Source organism: Panthera pardus, unplaced genomic scaffold (genome assembly GCF_024362965.1).
Source record: "Panthera pardus isolate Hobbes unplaced genomic scaffold, ASM2436296v1 HiC_scaffold_17, whole genome shotgun sequence".
Lineage (NCBI taxonomy): Eukaryota > Metazoa > Chordata > Mammalia > Carnivora > Felidae > Panthera > Panthera pardus.
Window position 1 is genome coordinate 62,116,250 of NW_026526732.1, and position 20,855 is coordinate 62,137,104.

Sequence of the window (20,855 nt, forward strand, 5' to 3'; positions counted from 1 at the left end):
GAGGGGCAGAGAGAGAGTGAGACACAGAATCTGAAGCAGGCTCTAGGCTCTGAGCTGTCAGCACAGAGCCTGACGTGGGGCTCAAACTCACGAACCGTGAGATCATAACCTGAGCTGAAGTCGGTCACTTAACCGACTGAGCCACCCAGGCACCCCTCCCCTCTTTTTGTAATCTTGAATTTTATATTATCAGATATTGAGATTGATTCTCTAGCTTTCTTTTTGTTCATAATTGCTTGGGATATCCTTGTCCATCCTCTTTATTTTTTGTGTAATGTCTTTCATGGGCAATGTATTACTTATAGCCAATCTAAGACTCCTTAACCGGTGAGTTTTTCCATTTATGCTTGTAATTATTCTCTTACTATGACTTATTTCTAACATCTTACTTAAAGTTTATTTATTTATTTTGAGAGAGAGAGGGAGAGAGAGAAAGAGAGGCAGAGAGAGAGGGAGAGAGAGAGAATCCTAAGCAGGTTCTGTGCTGTTAGAGCAGAGCCCAACGCAGGGTTCAAACTCATGAGCCATAGGGTCGTGACTTGAGCCAAAATCAGGAGTTGGACATGTAACCAATTGAGCCACCCAGGTACCCCTCTAACATATTATTTAGTATTTTTCTCCTTATCATACTTTTTTTTTTTTTTCTCATTTCCTGCTTTGTAATGGATAGATAAAAGAAAAACTTTGTCATTTAAAGCAAATTCTATTTATGTCGTTCTGGTGGTTTCTCTGAAGATCCAAATTTGAGTTTACTTATCTCTCCCCATTTCTCAAATGCTGTGTTGTTGGTCCTCTGATGATACGAGTGTGTTACAGGTTCACATGACTCTTGGGTCTCTCTTTTCCCAGCCCTGATCCCAAGTGTGTTGTTGTCTAATGTTTTAATTCTGGGATTTTGGAAATCCTGGTCCTTTTTTACTAAGTTTACTGGCTTACTTAGTTTCTGGCCAGCCTTATTTCCCATATATCTTCTCTGCCAGGATTATTTCTTTTTATTAGAGCAAGTCCTTGATATTTTCCGATTGAGCCTCCAGTGAGGCTTATTATGCGGTGAACTTCTAGTGGCTCTGTGTGCCTGACGACGTCTTCATTATGCCCTCACATTTGACACAGATACGTTCAAAGTTCTTTTCCTTCAGGGCTGTAGAAGTATTCTTCCTTTGTCTTTCTGCATTGATATTGCTATTGAAAAATATGATGTCAGTCTGATTCTTTTTCTCTTTCTCTCTGGAAGCTTTCAGAATTTGCATTTAATCTTGACATACTTAAATTTCACTATGATGTGCCTTGGTATGGGTCTTTATGCATCTTGTTTGGTCCTTTCTAAACTCTTTTAGTCTGAAGTCCTTAATCTTTTTTTTTAATTCTGGGGAATTACTAATTTTCTTCAAATTCTTCTTCCTTTTTTTATTTGTTTTACCCTTCTTTTTTGTAAGTTTTTTTCTTTTAAGTTTATTTGAGAGAGAGAAAGTGAGAGTGTGAGAGAGAGCAAGGGAGGGGCAGAGAGAGAAGGAGAGAGAATCCCAAGCAGGTTCCATGCTGTCTGCACAGAGCGTAACACGAGGCTCGATCTCACGAATGGTGAGATCATGACCTGAGCCGATCAGGAGTCAGATGCTTCACCGAATGAGCCACCCAGGCACCTCTTCCCTTCTTTCTTGTGCCTTATTATCCAGATACTGAAATCTCTGCCTTTATTTTCTGTATTTTTGAACATACTCCTTCATTCTTCTTCCTTCTGGGTGAATTCACCTTTCTGAGCCATTGTACCACTCTGTTCTCTTCTTGTATCTGTCATACTATTTATCTATTGAGGTCCACTTTTATTTTTCTTCGTAATACTTCTCCTGTGTTTGTATTACAACTTCTTCTCTTATACCTTAGATGACATTTATTATGCTAATTAAAACTCTTTGGTCTGTCCCCATAATCCTGCATCATGTTGTATTTATTCAGTCTGTTGTTCTTCTGTTATAGTGGTTGTATGCAGGTGTCTATTTTTGTTTGCGATTTCCTTTTACCAGAGATGTCAGCTTTCCTGCCTGGGAATTTGTAGGGGGCAAGGGCGAAAGCTTAGCCTCTGAGGGGATGTAGGAAAAGTAAGGAGGTGAGCCCCAGGCATCCCCAAACCACTCCTCCAAATGCCTCCTACTGGTCTTACAAAGTAGCAGCATTGGGAGGAGGTGGTCTCCTTAGCCGGTAACAGCGGGAGCCAAGCTTTTGGCTTCCCTGATAGTGACTTACCCCTCAAACTGCTGACGCCTCCAGGCCTCTGCTTTCTGAGCCAGTTTCTCTACAGAAGAGAAGGGGTGGGGTGGTAGTCATTCTCCTAAGGCGGGGCTGGGATGAGAGGCGTGGCATCCTGTCGGCCCCACTGGGGGTGTGTCGGAGTGGCACCTGACCTGGGCTTCGGGTGAGGGGCCCTGGGAGGGCATGTGTTATTTGGGGGACAGAAGGAGGTTCTTTATGACTGGGAACTGGAATGCAAGGGCTGAGTCTGGAGAGAGGAACAGAGAGATCATTCAGGACTTTCAAAGCAGGAATAGAGGATAAAATAGCACTGAAGACAGACAAATCTTGAACCATCTAAAGGCGGTGGATCAGAGTTCAAAGATCACTGTTCAGCTTGGTGTTGGCAGTCGGCACTGGAAAGCATATGTCACTGAGGGGCTCACACTGAAGGAAGGAACTGCTACCCAGCAGCTGCCTGTCTCTGTCCCATCATCACTCTTGACTAAATCATATCCATCAGCCTTGGCAGCTTTGGGGCAGTCAGGGTGCCAATACCAAACGCTGTGTTCGGTAGCCTTTCGTGGCTCCTGGGTCTCTTGCGCCCCCCCCCCCCCCCCCCCCCCCCCCCCGCCGTTGATGAAGCGGTTCTGCTGTTTGCGGGGCTGTGGCAGCTGCCAGGGCGTGCTCCCCTTTCCCTTCCTGTCTTCACGCCTGCAGGTACTGACTGCTGTGGCCCTGTCCTTACTAGTAGCCTAACTACCTTTGTTCATGTTGCAGCTGCTTTTAGTTAGTGTGTCTGGAGCAGCAGGCACACATCTCACCATGAAGCCTGAAGCTGTTACAGAGGCCTTCGAGGAGGTGACCGCTTACCCCCTTGCAAAATTATTATTTCCTGTATGTGTGTGTGTGTGTGTAGAATTTTTTTTTTCTTTTAAAGAAAGGTGTAGGTGTGCTTTTTCTTCTGTGAGGTCTCTATGGAAAATAAATGGAGGGGATGGTCAGTTCGGGCGGAGATTTAGGTAACAGAAAAATGGTTCTGTGGTTTAGAAAGGGATGCTATGTGCCTGTCCCAGGCGCCTGGGGACCTGTGTGCCATCAGTGAGGGTTTGTGCTCATGTAAGTGGTGCCTGGGAGGTGCTGGAGGGCTCAGCGCCTGGACTCGTCTGTGCAGAGGCATTTTGTCAGAGATCCAGAGAACTCTACTCTCTGCCCCTTCTTTGCGCTGTGCCTTAAAAAAAAAGAAAAAAAAGGTTAAGATGCCATATTCCTAAGAGCACGTCTTTATAGTTGAAGCTTCTTTATTTTGTAACCTAAGAAGGACTGGAATAAATATTTGATGACCATTAGTAGGAACTCACAAGGCCCTTTTTTTTTTTTTTTAAGCCTGATCTATTGGCCACAGTTATCATCTTTTAAAAATCAGGCTATAAATATTGGTAGGTCAATTTCAAAAACTTTTCATTTTGTAATAATTACAGATTCATATCGGGGTCCTGCAGATACGGTTAGTTTTTTTTTTCCAAAATGAAAATAGCTTTACCGGTGTTGTTCTGATTACACGTAGATGCCATAGAGTCCTGATAAGAATTTCAAACAATACTTACGCAAAAGTGTAAGTGGAAAATGAAAGTCACCTGCCATCCTATTAGCTGGAGGTTACCATCACTGATACTTTGGTCTCCCTTCCATACATTTCTCTGGACATGGATAAGGACACCTACATCATTTGCCATAACTGGTTGTAGAGGAAGCATGTATTTCGCACAATGATTCTTTTTAAATAGGAGAAAGAAAAAGAAAGAAAATGGCTCCTTAGGAACTCTCTGCTTTGGCTTTCAGCCCTAACTTTTGATGGTTCTGTTTACTTGCTGATCCTGTCTGTTTTCCCCCACCATCTTTTTGTTTTGAAATTTTCTAAAGACAAGCTAAAAGAATAGTGCTATAATACCCATATGACCTTCACCTAGATTCACCAGTTATTGCCTATTTTTGCTTTATTTCTCTTTATGTATACCTTTGTGAACAATTTTTCATGAACCATTTGAAAGTAAGCTGCAGGCGTCGTGACACTTCACTCTTCAGTGCTTCAGTAGGCATCTCCAAAAAATAAGGACATTGGGGCACCTGGGTGGCTCAGTTGGTTAAGCATCTGACCTCAATTTCAGCTCAGGTCATGCCCGCATCAGGCTCTGTGCAACAGCGTCGAGCCTGCTTGGGATTCTCTTCCTCCCTCTCTCTCTGCCCCTCCCCTGCTTGCATGCTCTCTCAAAATAAATAAATAAAAACATAAAAAAATGGATATTTTGTTTACAAAGCTACAATACATAGTTGTAAGGAGAAGTACTCAAGTTTTTTCCTTCTTACACAGGGGAAAACCCAGTTTTTCCCTATTGTGTGTTTCTTGTGAGTCTCCTTTACTACTAACATAAAACCCTTCATTTCTGACACTTCTGACAGATGTGAGGAGGTTCTTCCCCCACACCAGGCAACTCTCTGTGACACCCTCTGGGTGTCCCACAATCTAATTCAATTCTGATACTCTACCTGGATGCACTGTCAGATCCCACACTTTAAAGGCTCAGTCTCACAGACTGTATCCCTCCCCCTCTACAGAACTCAGGGAAACACTTCTGTTTATCAGTTTATTAAAGACTACAGTAAAAGATACAAATGAATTGAGGTGCTTGAGTGGCTGAGTCTGTTTAGTGTCTGACTCTTGATTTCGTCTTGGATCATGATCCCGGGTTTTGTGAGATCAAGCCCCACGTTGGGCTCTGTGCCAGCAGCATGGGATTCTCTGTCTCCCTCTCTCAGAAATAAATAAATAAACAAATATTAAAAACAACAGCAACAACAACAAATGAACAGCCAGATGAAGTCATACTTAGGGTGAGGTCTGGGAGGGCCCCAGTGTAGAAGCTTCTGTCCTTGTGGAGTTGGGGTGGGTCACCCTCCCTCTATGGGTGTTTTTGCCCACTGGAAGCTCTCTGAACCCCATGCTTTTGGGATTTTATGGCTTCCTCACATAGACGTGATCAATTATTAACTCTATTTCCAGTCCCAGAGAGGATGGAGGAGGGGGTGGGGCTGAAAATTCCTGGCTTCTAATCAAAAGGTTTGGTCTTTGTGGTGACCTGCCACCATCTAAAAGCCATCCAAGGAGCCCACCCAGAGTCACCTCATTAACACGAAAGATGCTTCTAGGAGCTCTTGTCCTAGTGCTTTTATCATTTATGAATTTTTATAAGGCTTTTAGGAGCTCAGTTCTGAGAACTGGGAGCAGAGACCAACGTATATATTTCTTATTATTTCGTAACAGTGGATGCATGGACTTTTTTTTCCAATGTGGTATAATCCACAGAATTTCTCAAATATCTGAAATTTAGCCAGTGGGAGACCTTTCAAGATGGCTCCAGGGGTGCAGTGAATGTAATGGATATATATTTAGCTGAAAAGTTGGGGTACCATGGCTAATGTAGCAAGTCAGTGTCCCAAGACTTTGGGATTTCTTTTAAGGTTTCACATTCTGCATTTCCAAATGGTGATGGTGATGTTAATACTTCTGATGAAGGCACTTGTCAAACACTTCATTGTGCATTTTCTCATTTACTCCTATGATTCTTGATATCCCCATTGTGTGGTTGAGGAAGTTGAGGCCCAGGGAAGATTAAGGGAGACTCAGAGAGGGACCAGGGTCACACTGAATAAATGATGGAACCAGACTTTTAAACCCAAAGCCTATGGTTTTCACTGCTTTGCTAATAATGTAGTGTAAGTATAGATTAATCTCACCCAGGGCAGACTTACAGGGGGAAACTTCAGCTCAGAAATAATACAGAGGTTTTACCTCTTCATTTTTCTTCTCAAAATTACTTTCAGAAACTCCCCTCAATGGGCCAGTCAGACTCCAATTGCTTAAATAAAACAGACCAGGAGTTCTTTAATATATTTAAGGAAGTTAAAGAAAATTAAGTATTCTTTTTAAAATAAACACTTTTATTTTAAAAGTAACAAAACCACATTCTGAAGAATTGAAATTCATGGAAAGATCATCTGCATCTCATAGTCTTGCCAGTTACTTTAGACATTTTTGTGTTTCTCTTTTAAATGTTTTTTGAAAAAATAGAATTCATCTAATTTTTAATTAGATATGATCATAGTGTCTCTAAAGTATTATTTTCTGCTTTTCTATCTAGTAAGCAAAATACATTCCTTCTTAGTTGATATTTTGTTATTTTTATTTTTATTGGAGTATAGTTGACATACAACATTACGTTAGTTTCAGGTGTACAGCCTAGTGATTGACAATTCTACACATCATAAAATCCCACGGTAGGTGTAGTTACCATCTGTTACCATACAAAGTTACTACGATACTATTGACTATATTCCCCATGCTGTACTTTTCATCACTATGATTTATTTATTTTATAACTGGAAGTTTGTACTTCTTAATCCCCTTTACCTACTTTGCCTGACCCTTACATCCCTTCCCCCTGGCAATCACCAGTTTGTTTTCTGTTTTTATGAGTCTGTTTCTGGTTTGTTTGTTTGGGTTAGTTTTTTAGATTCCACTGATAAGTGAAATGATACGGTATTTGTCTTTTCTGTCTGATTTATTTCACTTGGCATAATACCCTGTAGGTCCATCAATATTGTTCAGATGGCAAATTTCATTCTTATTTATGGCTGAGTAATATTCCACTGTCTCTCAGTCTGTCTATCTATGTATCTATCTATATATCTATGTATCTATCTATCTATCGGTGTATCTATCCCACATCTTCTTTATCCATTTACCTATTGATGGACCCTTAGGTTGCTTCCATACCTTGGCTATTGTAAATAATGCTGCAGTAAACCTAGAGGAGCATATGTCTTTTCAAATTAGTGTTTTTGTTTTCTACGGGTAAATACCTAGTAGTGGAATCACTGGAGTGTATGTTCTGTCTTTAATTTGGAGGAACCTCCAAACTGTTTGGCATAGTGGTTGCACAAATTGACATTCCTGCCAACAGTGCATGAGGGTTTCCTTTTTCCTATGTTCTCGCTGACATCTGTTGTTTCTTGACTTTTTGATACTAGCCATTCTGACTGGTAATATCTCATTGTGGTTTTGATTCGTATTTTCCTGATGATTAGTGATGTTGTGCATCTTTTCATGCATCTGTTGGCCATGTAAGCGTCTTCTTTGGGAAAATGCCTGTACAGGTCCTCTGACCTTTTTAAAATCAGTTTTTTAAAAATTTTTTAGCGTCGAATTGTAGGAGTTCTTTATATATTTATATATGACTCCTTATTGGATATATCATTTGCAAATATTTTTTCCCGTTCGGTAGGTTGCCCTTTTGTTTTGTTGATGGTTTCCTTTGCTGTGCAAAAGCTTCTTAGTTTGATGTACTCTCAGTTGCTTATTTTTGCCTTTGTTTCCCTTGCCTGAGGAAACAGATCCAGAAAAATATTGCTAAGGCTGACGTCCAAGAGATTACTGTCTGTGTTTTCTTTTAGAAGTCTTATGGTCTCAGGTCTTACATTTAGATATTTAATCTATTTTGAGTTTGTTTTTGTGTATCATGTAAGAAAGCTGTCCAGTTTCATTCTTTTGCATGTAGGTCTCTAGGTTTCCAGTGCCATTTATTGAAGAGACTGTCTTTTTTCCTTCATATATTCTTGCCTCCTTTCTCATGTAATTAACGGTATAAGCATGGGTTTTATTTCCGGGCTCTCTATTCTGTTCTGTTGATCTTGATCTATGTGTCTGTTTTTGTGCCAGTACCCATAGTGTTTTGATTACTGTAGCTTTGTAGTATAGTTTGAAATCAGGGAGTGTGATGCCTTTGTTCTTCTTTCTCAAGATTGCTTTGGTATTCAGGGTCTTCTGTGGTTCTACACAAATTTTAGGATTATTCATTCTAGTTCTTTGATAAATATTAATGGTATTTTGATAGGAATTGCATTGAATCTGTAGATTGCTATGGGTAGAGTGGACATTTTAACAGTATTAATTCTTCTAATCAATGAGCAAGATGATATCTTTCTATTCATTTGTGTTGCCTTTCAGTTTCTTTCCTCAGTGTCTTCTAGTTTTCAGAGTATTGGTCTTTTACCTCCTTGGTTAAATTTATTCCTAGGTATTTTTTTCTTTTTGATGCAATTGTAAATGGGATTGTTTTCTTAATTTCTCTTTCTGCTAGTTCATTGTTAATGTATAGAGATGCAACAGATTTCTGTATATTAATTTTGTATTCTGCAACTTTACTGAATTTATTTGAATAGATTTTTGGTGGAGTCTTTAGGGTTTTCTATATTTAGTATCATGTCATCCACAAATAGTGACAGTTTATTTCTTAACAATTTGGATGCCTTTGATTTATTTTCCTTGGTTGATTGCTACAGCTGGGATTTCCAGTACTATGTTGGATAAAAGTGACAAGAGTGGGCATCCTTGCCTTGTTCCTGATCTAAGAGGAAAAGCTTTCAGCTTTTCACCATTGACTATGATGTTAGCTGTGTGTTTTTCATATACGGTCTTTATTCTGTTGAGGTGTGTTCCCTCTATACCCACTTTGTTGAGACTTTTTACCATGAATCGATGTTAAATTTTGTCAAATGCTTTTTCTGTTTCTAAAAATAAAATTTTTGATGATAATGACCTACTGGAACTTTCATTTCCGTAAGAGTCAGCCACTAATTTTTGCTAATCCAGTTTTTAAAAGCGATCTAGATAAAAATGTACCAAATACTCAGGGAGGGGCTGGTTCAGAAGGAAAGGCAGAGGTACAAACAGTAATATTATAAGAAGAGGGGAACGTACGCTGCATGACAGAAGCATGGAGGAAAGGAGATGATGGTTGCACCTGGGAGAAATAGTTCACCAACAAGGTGAAATTTGAACTAAGTATTTTAGGATAGATACGACTTGGCAGAGGTTGGGGAAAAGGATTCCTGTAAAAGGTAAAGAATGTGCAAAGTCAGAGGGGTGGCAAAGACCTTGACACGGGTGTGGGCAGTTTGAAATTCAGGAAATCGGAGGGGTTGATAGCAAGGGGGCTGGGCAGGTGGGCAGCAGCTAGAGGGCATAGGCCTAGACTGCTATGTGGAAAGGGTTAGAATAGCCCCATGTAAAACCACTGGATAATTTTGAGCAGCACAGAAATTTCTCTCTCTGCTGTTTGCATTGCAGTTTCCTCTGGTGTCAGTGTGCAGGATAGAATCCATCTGCAAATGACAAGAATCCTGAAGGGGCTGTGTTAGGAGGATATGGGTGCTATCAAGGGTGATCTGAAAGAGATGCTATGTTATATGGTAAATCTAGATCTTTAGTGTACACATGAGAATGTCTGATGTAATAGCAACTTTTAGAGGTATGTGACATTTCTCCTGGTCAACATCAAGGGAAATGTCTAGGGTTGCCATGTATTGTTGTGCAGGTTGTTCGCTGCACAACAGAGCCTGGCTAGGGAGTAGGGGCGACATCTGGACCCACTTCTGCTTGCCAAGCTGTGAACCCTGGCATAGACTCTGTTTACCCAGAGGATGTTCTGTTTTCCAAATCGCAACAAAAACATATGGCTAACAGCAGCCCCAATAACTCCCTTTTCTAGGCTAGGCACAGAATGAATTTCTTTAGAATAAGCAATGAGATACAGCATACCAAGAGACAGGGACCAGTTAAAGTCCCCACTGTTCTCTACCAAAGACAGGAGTGGCAACATTTAACTAGTACCTGCTCAACTCTGCAGAAAAGTGATATTACCTCAAAGGTTTGAGAAGCCCAGGACCTTCAAGCATAGTCTAAGCTCAGTTCTGTGGGCTTAAATAGATAATTGCCTTTAAGGGCCATGATATCCAGCTATAACCCTGTTATCTTGCTGGAGGCCAACATAGTCTTCAGGTATGCTTAGTATATACCACGTGCAATTGGCAAGCAAAATTTCTAGACACAGAGAGACTTGACTTAGAAAACTGGCAACATTCTATGTTTTTATCCCTTGTGGTGAGATATATGGTTTGGTTTTGGGGGAAATTCATGCGCAAACCTTGCTGTGATTTGGGTGAGGACTAGAATGATAGTTACCATTGTTAAACCCAATGGTTTCCCACAAAAAAACAGTTTTTTCATTTCTCCATAAATTTTGGTTTTGAGCCCAAAAGGAGGATTTGACCAGGTGTCTTCTTGAGTGGGGCCCTGGCAGAGTTTTCTGTCATCTTTGCAAGGAGGTATCTACTTGTCCAGGGCTTGATGCAAATGGTAATTTAAGATTATTTTGTTTCTCGAGGATGCGATGAGGGTTACTGGATACCCCTTGAGCAGAGGTCAGCAGGCTATAGGTTTGTGGATCAAATCGGGCCTGTGAGCTAGGAAGGACTTTTATATTTTTAAGTAGTTGAGAAAAGTCAAAAGGGAAATGAAAACTTCATTGCCCCCAAACAACCCTTTACTGCCACACTCGTTCGTTTCTATATTGTTTGTGGCTGCTTTTATGCTACAACTGTGAAGTTGAGTTGTGACAGAGGCCCCCATGGTCTGCCTGAAATGTACTGGCTGGTCTTTCACAGAAAACGTTTGCTGACCTCTATTTCAGAGAAAAGTTTAAAGATGTAGAGGGTTGATACATTTAAAATTTATCTCATGCTATCTTTTTAAAGAAAAAAAGTAGCTTTATTGAGATATAATGGACATATAATAAGTTGCCCATATTTAAAATGTATAACTTGGTAAATCTTGACATGTAAATACTCAAGTGAACATCCCTATAGTCAGGATAGCAAGTATCCCTTACCCACCAGATTTCTGTGCTCCTTTGTAATCCTGTCCCTGCCTGTCTCCCATCATCCCTAGCAAATATGGGTTGGCTTTCTGTCACTATAGATGAGTTTGTTTTATTTGGGGTTTGTTTTATATGAGTGGAATCCTACAGCAAGTACTCTTTCTTTGTCTGGCTTATCTCACGTAGCAACATTGTTTTGAGATTCATCCGTGGTTATGGAGTGTATCAATAGTTCATTCCTCTTCATTGCTGAGTGATGTTCCATTGTAAGAATATACCAGAATTTGTTTATTTTTGTACTTCTCAAGGGCATTTCTGGTTTTTGTTTTTGTTTTGAAGTACAAATCAACCTTCTATGAACATTTACGTACACCCATTTGCATGGGTATATGCTTTCTTTTCTTTTGGGTAACTACCTAGGAGTGACATGGCTAGATCATATGGCCGGTGTATATTTAACTTCTAAAGAAATTGTCAAATGGTTTCAAAGTGGTTATAGCACTTTACTTTCCCACGCACAGTGTTTTGAGAGTTCTGTTCCTCTGCAGGAGCTGACATTGCTATTAGCCAATAGTATCTGAACTATCGACTTGCATGAAGTATGAGGAAGAGTTTGTAATAATCTGATTAATTTAGGCTGTGTAGACAACCAAAAAATTGATTCAGATTTAAAAATTAACTTTGAGGTCTTAAATGACCCAGATTTACTGACAAAACTGATAGAATAAATGCAATCATTACCACAGAATCCTCTCCACCAGCATGGTTAAGATCTTGACTTTTTATATGGTGGGCAGCAAATGTCACTGTAATTCCCAGTGTTCATATAGGGTATGACTACCCCCCCCCCCCCACCCACTCCGCCCCTATCTGGGACTACATCCTGCCAGATGCTGTAAGATTCTAGCATGGGTGTGAATCAAAGGGGAGCTTATCACACAGATTTCTGGGCCCCATTCCCAGGATTCTGCTGCAGAGGTCTGGGCTGGGACCCAGGAATCTACATTTTAACCCGCACAGGAGTTGAGGAGTAAATTGGATACACATTGTTATACCCAAGTGTTATAATTTCTGGGACCACTTGTTTGCAGTGTAGTGGTATTAAGCATTACTCAGGCCTGAGCTGCTGGGTTTCAGATGAGGTCTTTGGTTACCAGCCTGGTCAGTGCCAGCCTCATTATGGTTTATTTACTTGTTTTGGCATTTGTGGATTGTTCATGCATTGTAACTGGACAACTGTTACCAGGATCATTTCAACACTACCTCTGCTCTCTGGTCTTTTTTGTAACAATATACCAGAGCCCTGGATAAAATCTGTGGGAGTAAAGTAGTATCTTCATGTGAGGTAAATCCTTTTTTTTTTTTTTTTCCTCCAAGAGTAACTATTTATTGCCTTAAAGATTTTATGTGCTGAGTTCATTTACTTAAACGGTCTAATCACTAGACCAATATATATTCCAACCAATATAGGGTTGGAATGTTTGTTTCTGTTAATCATACAGTGAAATTTAAACAAAACATTGCTTTTCTCTTTTTCAAATTTACTCTGCCCAGAATTATTTTGGTGGAAAACTCTCTGCTCAAGGGAAAATGCCTTGGATTGAATATAATCATGAGAAAGTTTCTGGCACAGAATTCATAATTGACTTTCTGGAAGAGAAACTGGGAGTGAATTTAAACAAAAACCTTGGCCCTCATGAAAGAGCCATCTCCAGAGCAGTGACCAAGATGGTGGAGGAACACTTCTACTGGTGAGTCCCCCAGGCGTGCTGGGTGAGAGCCCAGGGCCTGTCCCCAGCCTTTGGAGGAAGCCCAGGTTCTGTCGCACTTCTCAGATACTCCCCAGCCTTTTCAAAGTTCTCTACATTCTGACTGACTTGGGGTCAAAGCTGTGACCATTAAGTGTCTAGGTCTCTAGACCAGGGGTAGACATTTTCTGTAGAGGCCCAGCTAGCACCTCTTTTAGGCTGAGCAGGCCGTGGCTCTATTGCAGCTGCTTAAACTCTGTCACTGTGATGCAAGTCATGGACGACGTGGAGATGACGAACGTGACTCTGTTTCGCTAAAGCAGTGAAAACACTGACATTTGAAATTTCATTTAATACAAAATGTTATTCTTTTGGAACCCCCCCCCACCCCCCACTATTTAAAAACGTAATATCTTCCTAGCTGTGGTTTGCTGACCCCTGATCTCATTGAGGTGAGGAAGGGATTTCAATGGATTCTGCCCTTTACTACCACAAACTGCCGAATTAAAACAAAGTTACATCAGATACCCAGAGGAGGGAACAGAAGACTAAGTCAGGATAGAAGTCTCAGGTGAAGTAAATTATTCAAGCTTTGTAAAATTATTGCCAGTTTTCCTGAGACGACAAGAGCTTCTCTCGTGTTCCAGAAATAAACTGCAGTACTGCTTTCTGGGTGTCTTTGCCCCGACTGGCTGGCTCCTAGGTTGTCTTCCTTGTCTGTGTTGATGAGTTGTCTGTGTTCTGCATGTGGCATTGTGCTGGCTATGACACGTGAGTTAAATAGATGCGGTTCCTCTTGGTTTACAAAGTCATGGTCATGCGGGTTTTTTTTTCTTTTCCCTTCATCCGTTTTCTGGAGTTTTTGTACCTTTCTGTACACTCCAGTGGATAAGAGAAGTTTTCTCTCTGATTTCTGTGAACTTACCTTGTTCCAAAGGTTTAATTAAGAATCATGAAGCCCACTTTTTTTTTTGGCATTAATTGTTACTCCTGGGTCACTTGCTCACGCAGTTTTTACGTCCTCCACTGAGAGATACACTCAGCGTGAAGATGATTAGAGAAGTTCTTCCCCATTACCTTCCTATTTCATCAATTCAGCTCTCCTTCTAAATGGAAACTTGCTGTCCCCTGTCTTGGATTTGAAGTGACTCTCGACTTCTCTTTTCCTCTTTCTGCTTGCAGTTCCTGCCCGGTTGATTCCAGGGCAGACCCAAAACAACCACTTCTCTTCCCCCTCTCCTGCGGAGGTGAAAGGGGTGGGAGCAAGGGGGAACCAGGCAGAGAGTGGAGGCAGGGGTGCCGATTAGCATGGAAGTCATCATAGACTCCTCTCCCAGAATGAACCCAGGTGTTTTCCTTTTGAAACCTGTGAAGAACCGTTGGACTTCCCCTCTTAAAGAGTGCAGGGGTTGCAGGATGGGCCAAATGGATGACTGCATGCGATGTGCTTAGCCTCAGGGAAAAGCCTGTGGCACAGAGCCCGTGTCACTTGCTTGCCAGGTTCTGGTCCCCACTTTGCAGCAGTTGAGGGAAATGAAGAAATAGCACAGGGCCACCCTGACCCTCTGTGCCCTCTTTTGATGCAGCCCCCAGAGCATCTCATTTGATTGACGTCCCATTAATGCGGAGAGCTGTCGCTTTGTGAGCTGCCTGAAAAGAGGCTGAAAGTCACCTTACATTTTTATTGGTACTTTTGCTACAACCGTTTGATTTTTGTAGTGGTTCATAAAGTGTATATTCCAGTTAGAAAGGCTTTGATCCAGCGAGATTCCCAAGTACCACCTGTCACTGCTTTTTGCTCTGAGTGTGCAGATGTTTTATATGTTTGCTCCCCGGTAGAAGTTCACCTTCTGCTCTTCCCTCCCCTTCTCTCCCTGCACAGGCGCCAGCTAATACTTGACGGGAGGCAGCTCTCGGTAGGGGAGGGTTGGGTGTGGGCTGGGAGGTGGTACCCTGGTGGGAACGAATCTGAATTTTATGGACCATAAACACCCAAGTGCTTGGGGAGTTGCTTAGGTCATACGTAGACTCTTCTAAGGATACTTTTGCTTTTCTAATCCACTCTTTAATTATAGTGTATGTTTTTTTTTTGGGTGGGGGGAGGAGGTTAGCTACTATTTCTCATGTGTGCCTCCTCAAAGGTTAATTTGAGGAAGAAATAGTGAAGGTGGAAGGTCAGGTCTTGACTGAGATACAAATATCCAGTGAACTTGCAAAGACAAATGCCTAATTCCTTCAATCCCCTTTGGTCCCTACCAGCAGAAGGAAAAACAAGCCTTCCTCTGTTTCATAAGGTCTCTTAACCTTTAGCCATGTTCTCGCCTTGAGGAGACCTCAAACGGGCTTTCCTGTGAGCTCTAAATCCCAATGGAGAAGAGACCCCTGTCGCTCCGGTAAGAACATGCCTGAGGCAGAGAGTCTGTGGACAGTCTTCCTCAGGCTCCTCTCCTTCCCCTGTCTTGTCTGAGGGCCACACACAAGATGTGCACCCGTAGAAACCAGGGCCGGCCTAAGGAATGGCCCATAGTATGTAGGACAATACTACAAGTATGAGCTTTTCATGAGAACTTGATAAATCCTGACACTCAGCAAGCTCCAAGGCTGTGTCTGTATTTACAGCGGTGGAGGGGAGGAAATCAAATGACCCAATTTGATTCAAACTATCTGAAGTTTTCAGATGCGTTTATTTTGGTCTGAAACTATAAAAGTACTCCAGGTATGATGTTCTGAAAAGCAAAGACAATGGCAAGCTGGCATTGTTATGTAAATACCATCACATAATTCTGAGGCTCTGCTTCAGCGTTGCTCAAGTAAGCACACTCTGCTATAAAAGTGGGCTTTCTTGCACTTGAAATCCATACAAGCATGTCCAACTTGCATTATAAAACTATTACTGGACATGAAGAAGACAGGTTTTTATCCTCTTCGTTCCACTGGATGCTTACGTTAGATCCAACGCAAGGAAGTTGGTATAAAGGGAAGTATGAGAGACACGTGGTCAAGTCAGTGGAATGGCACTGAGTTTTGGTAACAGACACTGCAGCTGCTTTTGTATGAGACACTAGTGTGTTAAGAGTCTTCCAGACCCACAGGGAAGTGTGCAGGGCACTGTGGTCAAGCCATCTAGTCATCCCACTTTGACCCATTAAAATAGAGGCATTAGAACAGGGATTTCAGTTTTTCTTCTAGGTTGGCCATGATTTTTAAATTCTGAGTTTGGCTTTTGGTATAGTTTCACTGATTGGGGGAGGTAGGATCCTTACGAAAATGACTTACCCAAGATCTTGTCTAAAAGCCAGGAGTCTCTCTCTCTGATTACAACTGGGTTGATGTGTCCCCCTCTTTCCTGTTCCCCTTACCCCCATTTTAGATGTAGCGAGAGGTCCTGTTTGGAGGGGCTTAGAGTCTAGTGCCTATGCAACTCGGTGAAGCCACAGAAGCTGGTCGTATGCTCCTGCACCCTCATGCATGCAGAAGACAAGCAAAAGATGACAGGGATGTAGCAGGACATGGAGAAAGGCATCCTCTTGGTCAGGAAGGGCACATGTAAAGACTCACTCATCAAACGGTAGTTTGCTATGGTGTGTAGTTTCCCACAGGTTAATATCGTTTCTGCTATGGGCAAGGCCTCATGTTAGGTTATAACGAGAGATATCTTCATGGAAACAGCAGGGTCAGTTCTTCTTTCCTGGCCTCTTGAGCTCCTTTAAAAGTGTTGAACAGTGTTTATTCTTCTGTTCCGACTAAGCTAATCAATCTTCAAAAGAAACCTTGACCCCATTTTGCAGAAGAGATCAGATACATCAGTTGCGATAAAGAAAATGAGTATCAACTTCCTGAAAGAGGTTCTCAGAATGATGAATTATTTTAATTGTTCAGCCTAGTCTAGTTTCCACATTGGCCCTCCCTACCCTCTCCAGTTAATGATTCATGAATCCTTGTGCAGTGGGCTTCTTCCCAGTGGAGAGTGACGCAGACCTCAGAAGGGAACATGTCAGCCCCTTCTTCATTCTTGAAAGGCATTTCTCTTTTTCCATCTTTCTGTTTAAATATTGTCACCCCATAGAAACACTACTTGGCAGTAGCTGGCTCAGAAGTGAAGCTTTTTTACATTTCAATCAATAGTTCATTCTTTCAGTAAACTTAATGAATGACTACTTGTGCCCAGGCTCCATGCTGGAGGGGGTGGTGGGGAAGCAAGGTGATCAGATGCTATCTCTGTCCTCAGGTGACTCTTAGGCTGGGGGAGACATTGAGCCATCCTAATGGTTGGTGCTGGGGTAGAATTTGAAGAACTGAGGAAAGGCAGCCAGCACCTGCTGGAGTGATGAGGGGAAGGCTTCCCAGAGGACATGGTGTCACAACAGAAGCTAGGGACAGTCAGAGTGGTGGGTGAAGGGGCTGGGTGGCAGGGGAAGATTAGGATATCCAGGCAGAGTAGCAGCATACACAACAGGATGAGGCCAGAGAGTGGCCAGACCAGGCCTGGGTCAGACTGTGGGAGCAGGGCTGGTGTGCAAGCTCAGGAATGGGGAGTTCATGAAGAACTCTGAAAAGCAGTCTGATATGACTAGATTTGTCTTTTAGGAGCTCATTGTGGCTGCCTTGGGGCAATTGGGTTTCTGAAGGGCCTTGAAGGGATGTCAGGAGACCTGTGGTGGATGATGTGCTAATTGAGTTGGAGAAAAGGGCAAATTCACAGGGGGGACTGGCTGTCAGGAGTGAGGGACAGAGAGCAGTGAGGAACAACACCTGGGATTCTTTCAGGTTTGGGCGAGGAGAAGCAGATTTGAAGGGAAGGAAGCTGATGAGTCTGATTTTGGAAATGTGGGTTTGCAGCTCCTGAGGACGCCTCACATGGATCCCTGGGTGTCAGGACAAAGGTCTGGGCTGGGTATGGGTTTGGGAGTCATCAGTTTGAAATCGGGGTGTGAATTAGATCACCCCACAAGTGTGGAGTAAGAGGTAGGAGGAATAGCGATGAAAATCTCAGGAATATGCACGAGGGGGCAGGAAAAGCAGTAGAAACCGACGTAAGCTGAAGGAGGGCTCTTCTATGAAAGACACCGATAGTGCCAGATGTTGCAGAAAGCTCAAGAAAGATAAATATAGAAAGAGTCTTTATTTGGATTTTGCAAGAAGGAGGTATCGTTGATTTGGAGGAGAGTGGTTTCCGTCAAGTGTCAATAGTTTGCCAGAAGCTTGGTTATGGGAGGAGGTGGATTCTTGGTTGTAATGACATGGAAGCATGTGTAAATGAGGTCTGTTGCCTGCAATGATTGATTCAGGAATCCGTGAGTTACCCATTTTCTTCGGTATTCAAAGTTTGTACCCACTTCACAGGGGTTGACCCTTATAGAGCCTGCCTGGCCCTCTGCTTCTCTTCCCTGACACTGGCCTACAGTATTGGGCACAGGGAGTGAATGAGGAAAGAAACCAAGAGCAGGGTGGGAAAGAGAACAGAGGAAGACCAGACAGTTTCTCGGGTTACCTCTAGCTATAGACTTCCAGATCAACCCATTGTTCCTTTTACTGTGCCCTGCATTCAACACGCTAAGGCAGGAAGAGAACCTTACACCATTGCATTGGTAGGGTTTCCTACCAGCTTAGCTGTGTGACCTAGAACAGCTGCCTCTTCCAACCCCATCTGCTACTCGAACCCAGTAGTCATCCAAAGCTCTCTCTCCATCGCTGCATCCTCATCCTGTGCCCATGCCCCCATTTCCTGCTCTATGGAGGAAAGTGAAGTCACTAGGCAGGAACTCTGAACCTCTCTGCAGCCCCTCACGTCTTGCGACACTTCCCTTCTCTCCATCTCCAAGAAAGCAGTGTCTCTACTTCTCACCAAGCTGGCATTTTTCCAGTCTGGCGTTTTCACCTTCTATCTTGGTCCTTGAACTGTGGATGCCCTATTACCACTCCTTACCCTAGAAACTTCCTTAGGTGACCCCTTTTCCTCTGACGGCTTTAGAACTCTCATTGATATGCCCTCACCCACAAATTCTCTATCTTGAATCCAAACCTGTCTCCTGAGTTCTCAACCTCTGGATATTCTCACTTGGGGGTTCCATGGGACCTTCAAATGCAACAGCTTAATGCATCTTTCATCACCTAAATCTGTACCTGATGTGTGCCCGCCTATAAAGGTTAATGGCATTATCATCCTCTCAAACCATCAGCCTGAAAGAAAATACCTAATCTCTCCTTTTACCTAATCCATTGGTCAACAGTCTCTTTTTCTCATATCTCGGGGTTTCTCCTCTGCATTCCCTGTACACCCCCCACACCCGCCCACCACCCCTGCCATTGGTCTAGTTCTTGGGTCTTGCCATAGTCTTCTAAGCAGCCTTCCTACCGGTGGTTTCTCCACTTCCATCGACACATCGATTACGTTTCTTATCTGCTTAAAATTTTCGGTGGATAAACTTTGCTTCCAAAATAAAGTTCAGCACCCTTTGTCTCAGGCCTGTCCGTATCTGGTCCTGGCCCACCCTTCCAGCCTCTACTCTTACAGGCTTCCCCAGGCCTCCTGTATCCCCTGGCCAGTGCTCTTCACACACACTCCTTCTCTCCCTCTCCCTCTGCTCTGCCTGGTGAGCTTCTGTTCATCCTTCAGGACCAATTATGCTTATCATAAAACCTGTGTAATTTGTCTACAAAGAAGGTACTTTTTTTTTTTTTTCCAGATCAACCTGTCAGTGTAGAGCCACCATATTCCTCATTTTTACTCTTTAGATGCTTCCTGGATGCTATTACCTGGTCACACTTATTGGGATAATTTAGTTTTATTCTCAGATCACGGACTTGCAAAATAATCAAGGATGCCATAGCCCTTTTATTGCATTTCAATCTAGTACAATTAGAATCAAAGTGCTGAGTTATTCTAATGGAATGTGAGAATGTATACCTTAATAACTGCAGGTGTAAAAAGAAAAACAAATAGGAAAGCATTTAGTTTTCATGTTTTATAAAGAGTTTACTAGAGTAAATGTGAGATTCTTTTATGTCAAAGGATCCATTGACTGCTCTGACTGTACATATTCGTTACTTACCATTGCAATGTACTTTTTCCTGTTTTCAGCAAAATCCATTCCCTGACTCAATACTTTATTTTGAGAAATTTACAAAAAGAAGTACCCAAAGCTTTCTAACAAGATTTCTAAGCACTTTTAAAAAGGTACTAAAGAAGAGTTATGGTTACAGTACAAAGGGTATGTTGAAATTGGCTGTAGGACTTTTCCAGTAAAAATCAGGAATGCTTAAAATTTTTTTACAGAAATCTTCTGTTTCTTCCTTTTGTAGAGAAAAGAAGATGGGAAAGAATAGAATTATATAAAATGATCAACATTTAAGGGACTCTGTTTTTCTTTTAAAAAGGCGAGGTAGAAAAGTAGCTATAATTTATTACGATTCCTTGTGTTCTCTCTGCAAACATATTTTTCCAAAGTGGCCATCATTGCTCTGTCAACTAACACTAGGAGTAGAGATGACTACCAGTATATCTTTTATTGCTCATTATGGGGAAAAACTAAAGTATCTTATGTCTCTACTCTCACAGCTATACTTTTCTCAGCCTTCAGCAGGAAACCGTTTTAATTTCTATCTACCAGCTTTATTAGCCGTAGAAACAGTCCTGCAATTGCACAAGTTCCAAGAACAAAATCAGTGTCGGCCCGAGTATTGCAGCCAGCACACCGCACCGACAGCGGGTAGCTGCTTAGCTGTCTGTGCACAGAACATGGGAACTCCTGGACGGGAGCGTTTGGCCACGAGCATCACCCAGATGGGAAAAACAACTCAACTAAGTTCCTTTGGTGTTTGTGTTCGCTTTAAGAGCCCTGGAGAAACAAACTGAAGCAGAGTTGACTTTCTGGAGAGCAAATCCTATACGTAATATTTATAATTTATATAGTTTATAATAAACATGGACAGGTCTACCTACTCCCTAATCCTCTGTCAAAAAGGCAAAAGTTTTCCTTTTTAAAAAACTCTTGGACTCTGTAGAATATAAAATGCACTCCCAAATTGCACCAAATTACAAAAGTGCAGCTTAATTAATTACCACAGAGCATATACCTGCATATCCATTACTTAGATCAAGAAA

At 42.1% G+C, this 20,855-nt stretch overlaps 1 protein-coding gene and 1 long non-coding RNA gene across 10 annotated transcripts in view; both read left to right on the top strand.

The window, feature by feature from the left end:
- LOC128777670 (uncharacterized) overlaps window positions 1-20,855 on the top strand; it is a 79,284-nt gene that overhangs the window by 8,610 nt on the left and 49,819 nt on the right. The window lies entirely within an intron of this gene.
- The window catches only part of FAXC (failed axon connections homolog, metaxin like GST domain containing), a 79,081-nt gene that overhangs the window by 8,407 nt on the left and 49,819 nt on the right, over window positions 1-20,855 (top strand). For 8 of the 9 annotated variants that reach the window (XR_008422943.1, XR_008422944.1, XR_008422945.1 and 5 more), the window contains one exon: window positions 12,558-12,754. Coding sequence is in view for 5 of the 9 variants with exons in the window: in XM_053904634.1 (XP_053760609.1) it covers window positions 12,558-12,754 (197 nt within the window). In the remaining 4 variants the exon portion in view is untranslated. Of the gene's footprint in view, window positions 1-3,009; window positions 3,091-12,557; window positions 12,755-20,855 lie in introns of all 9 variants that reach the window. The other variant, XM_019442925.2, reaches the window with a different exon arrangement.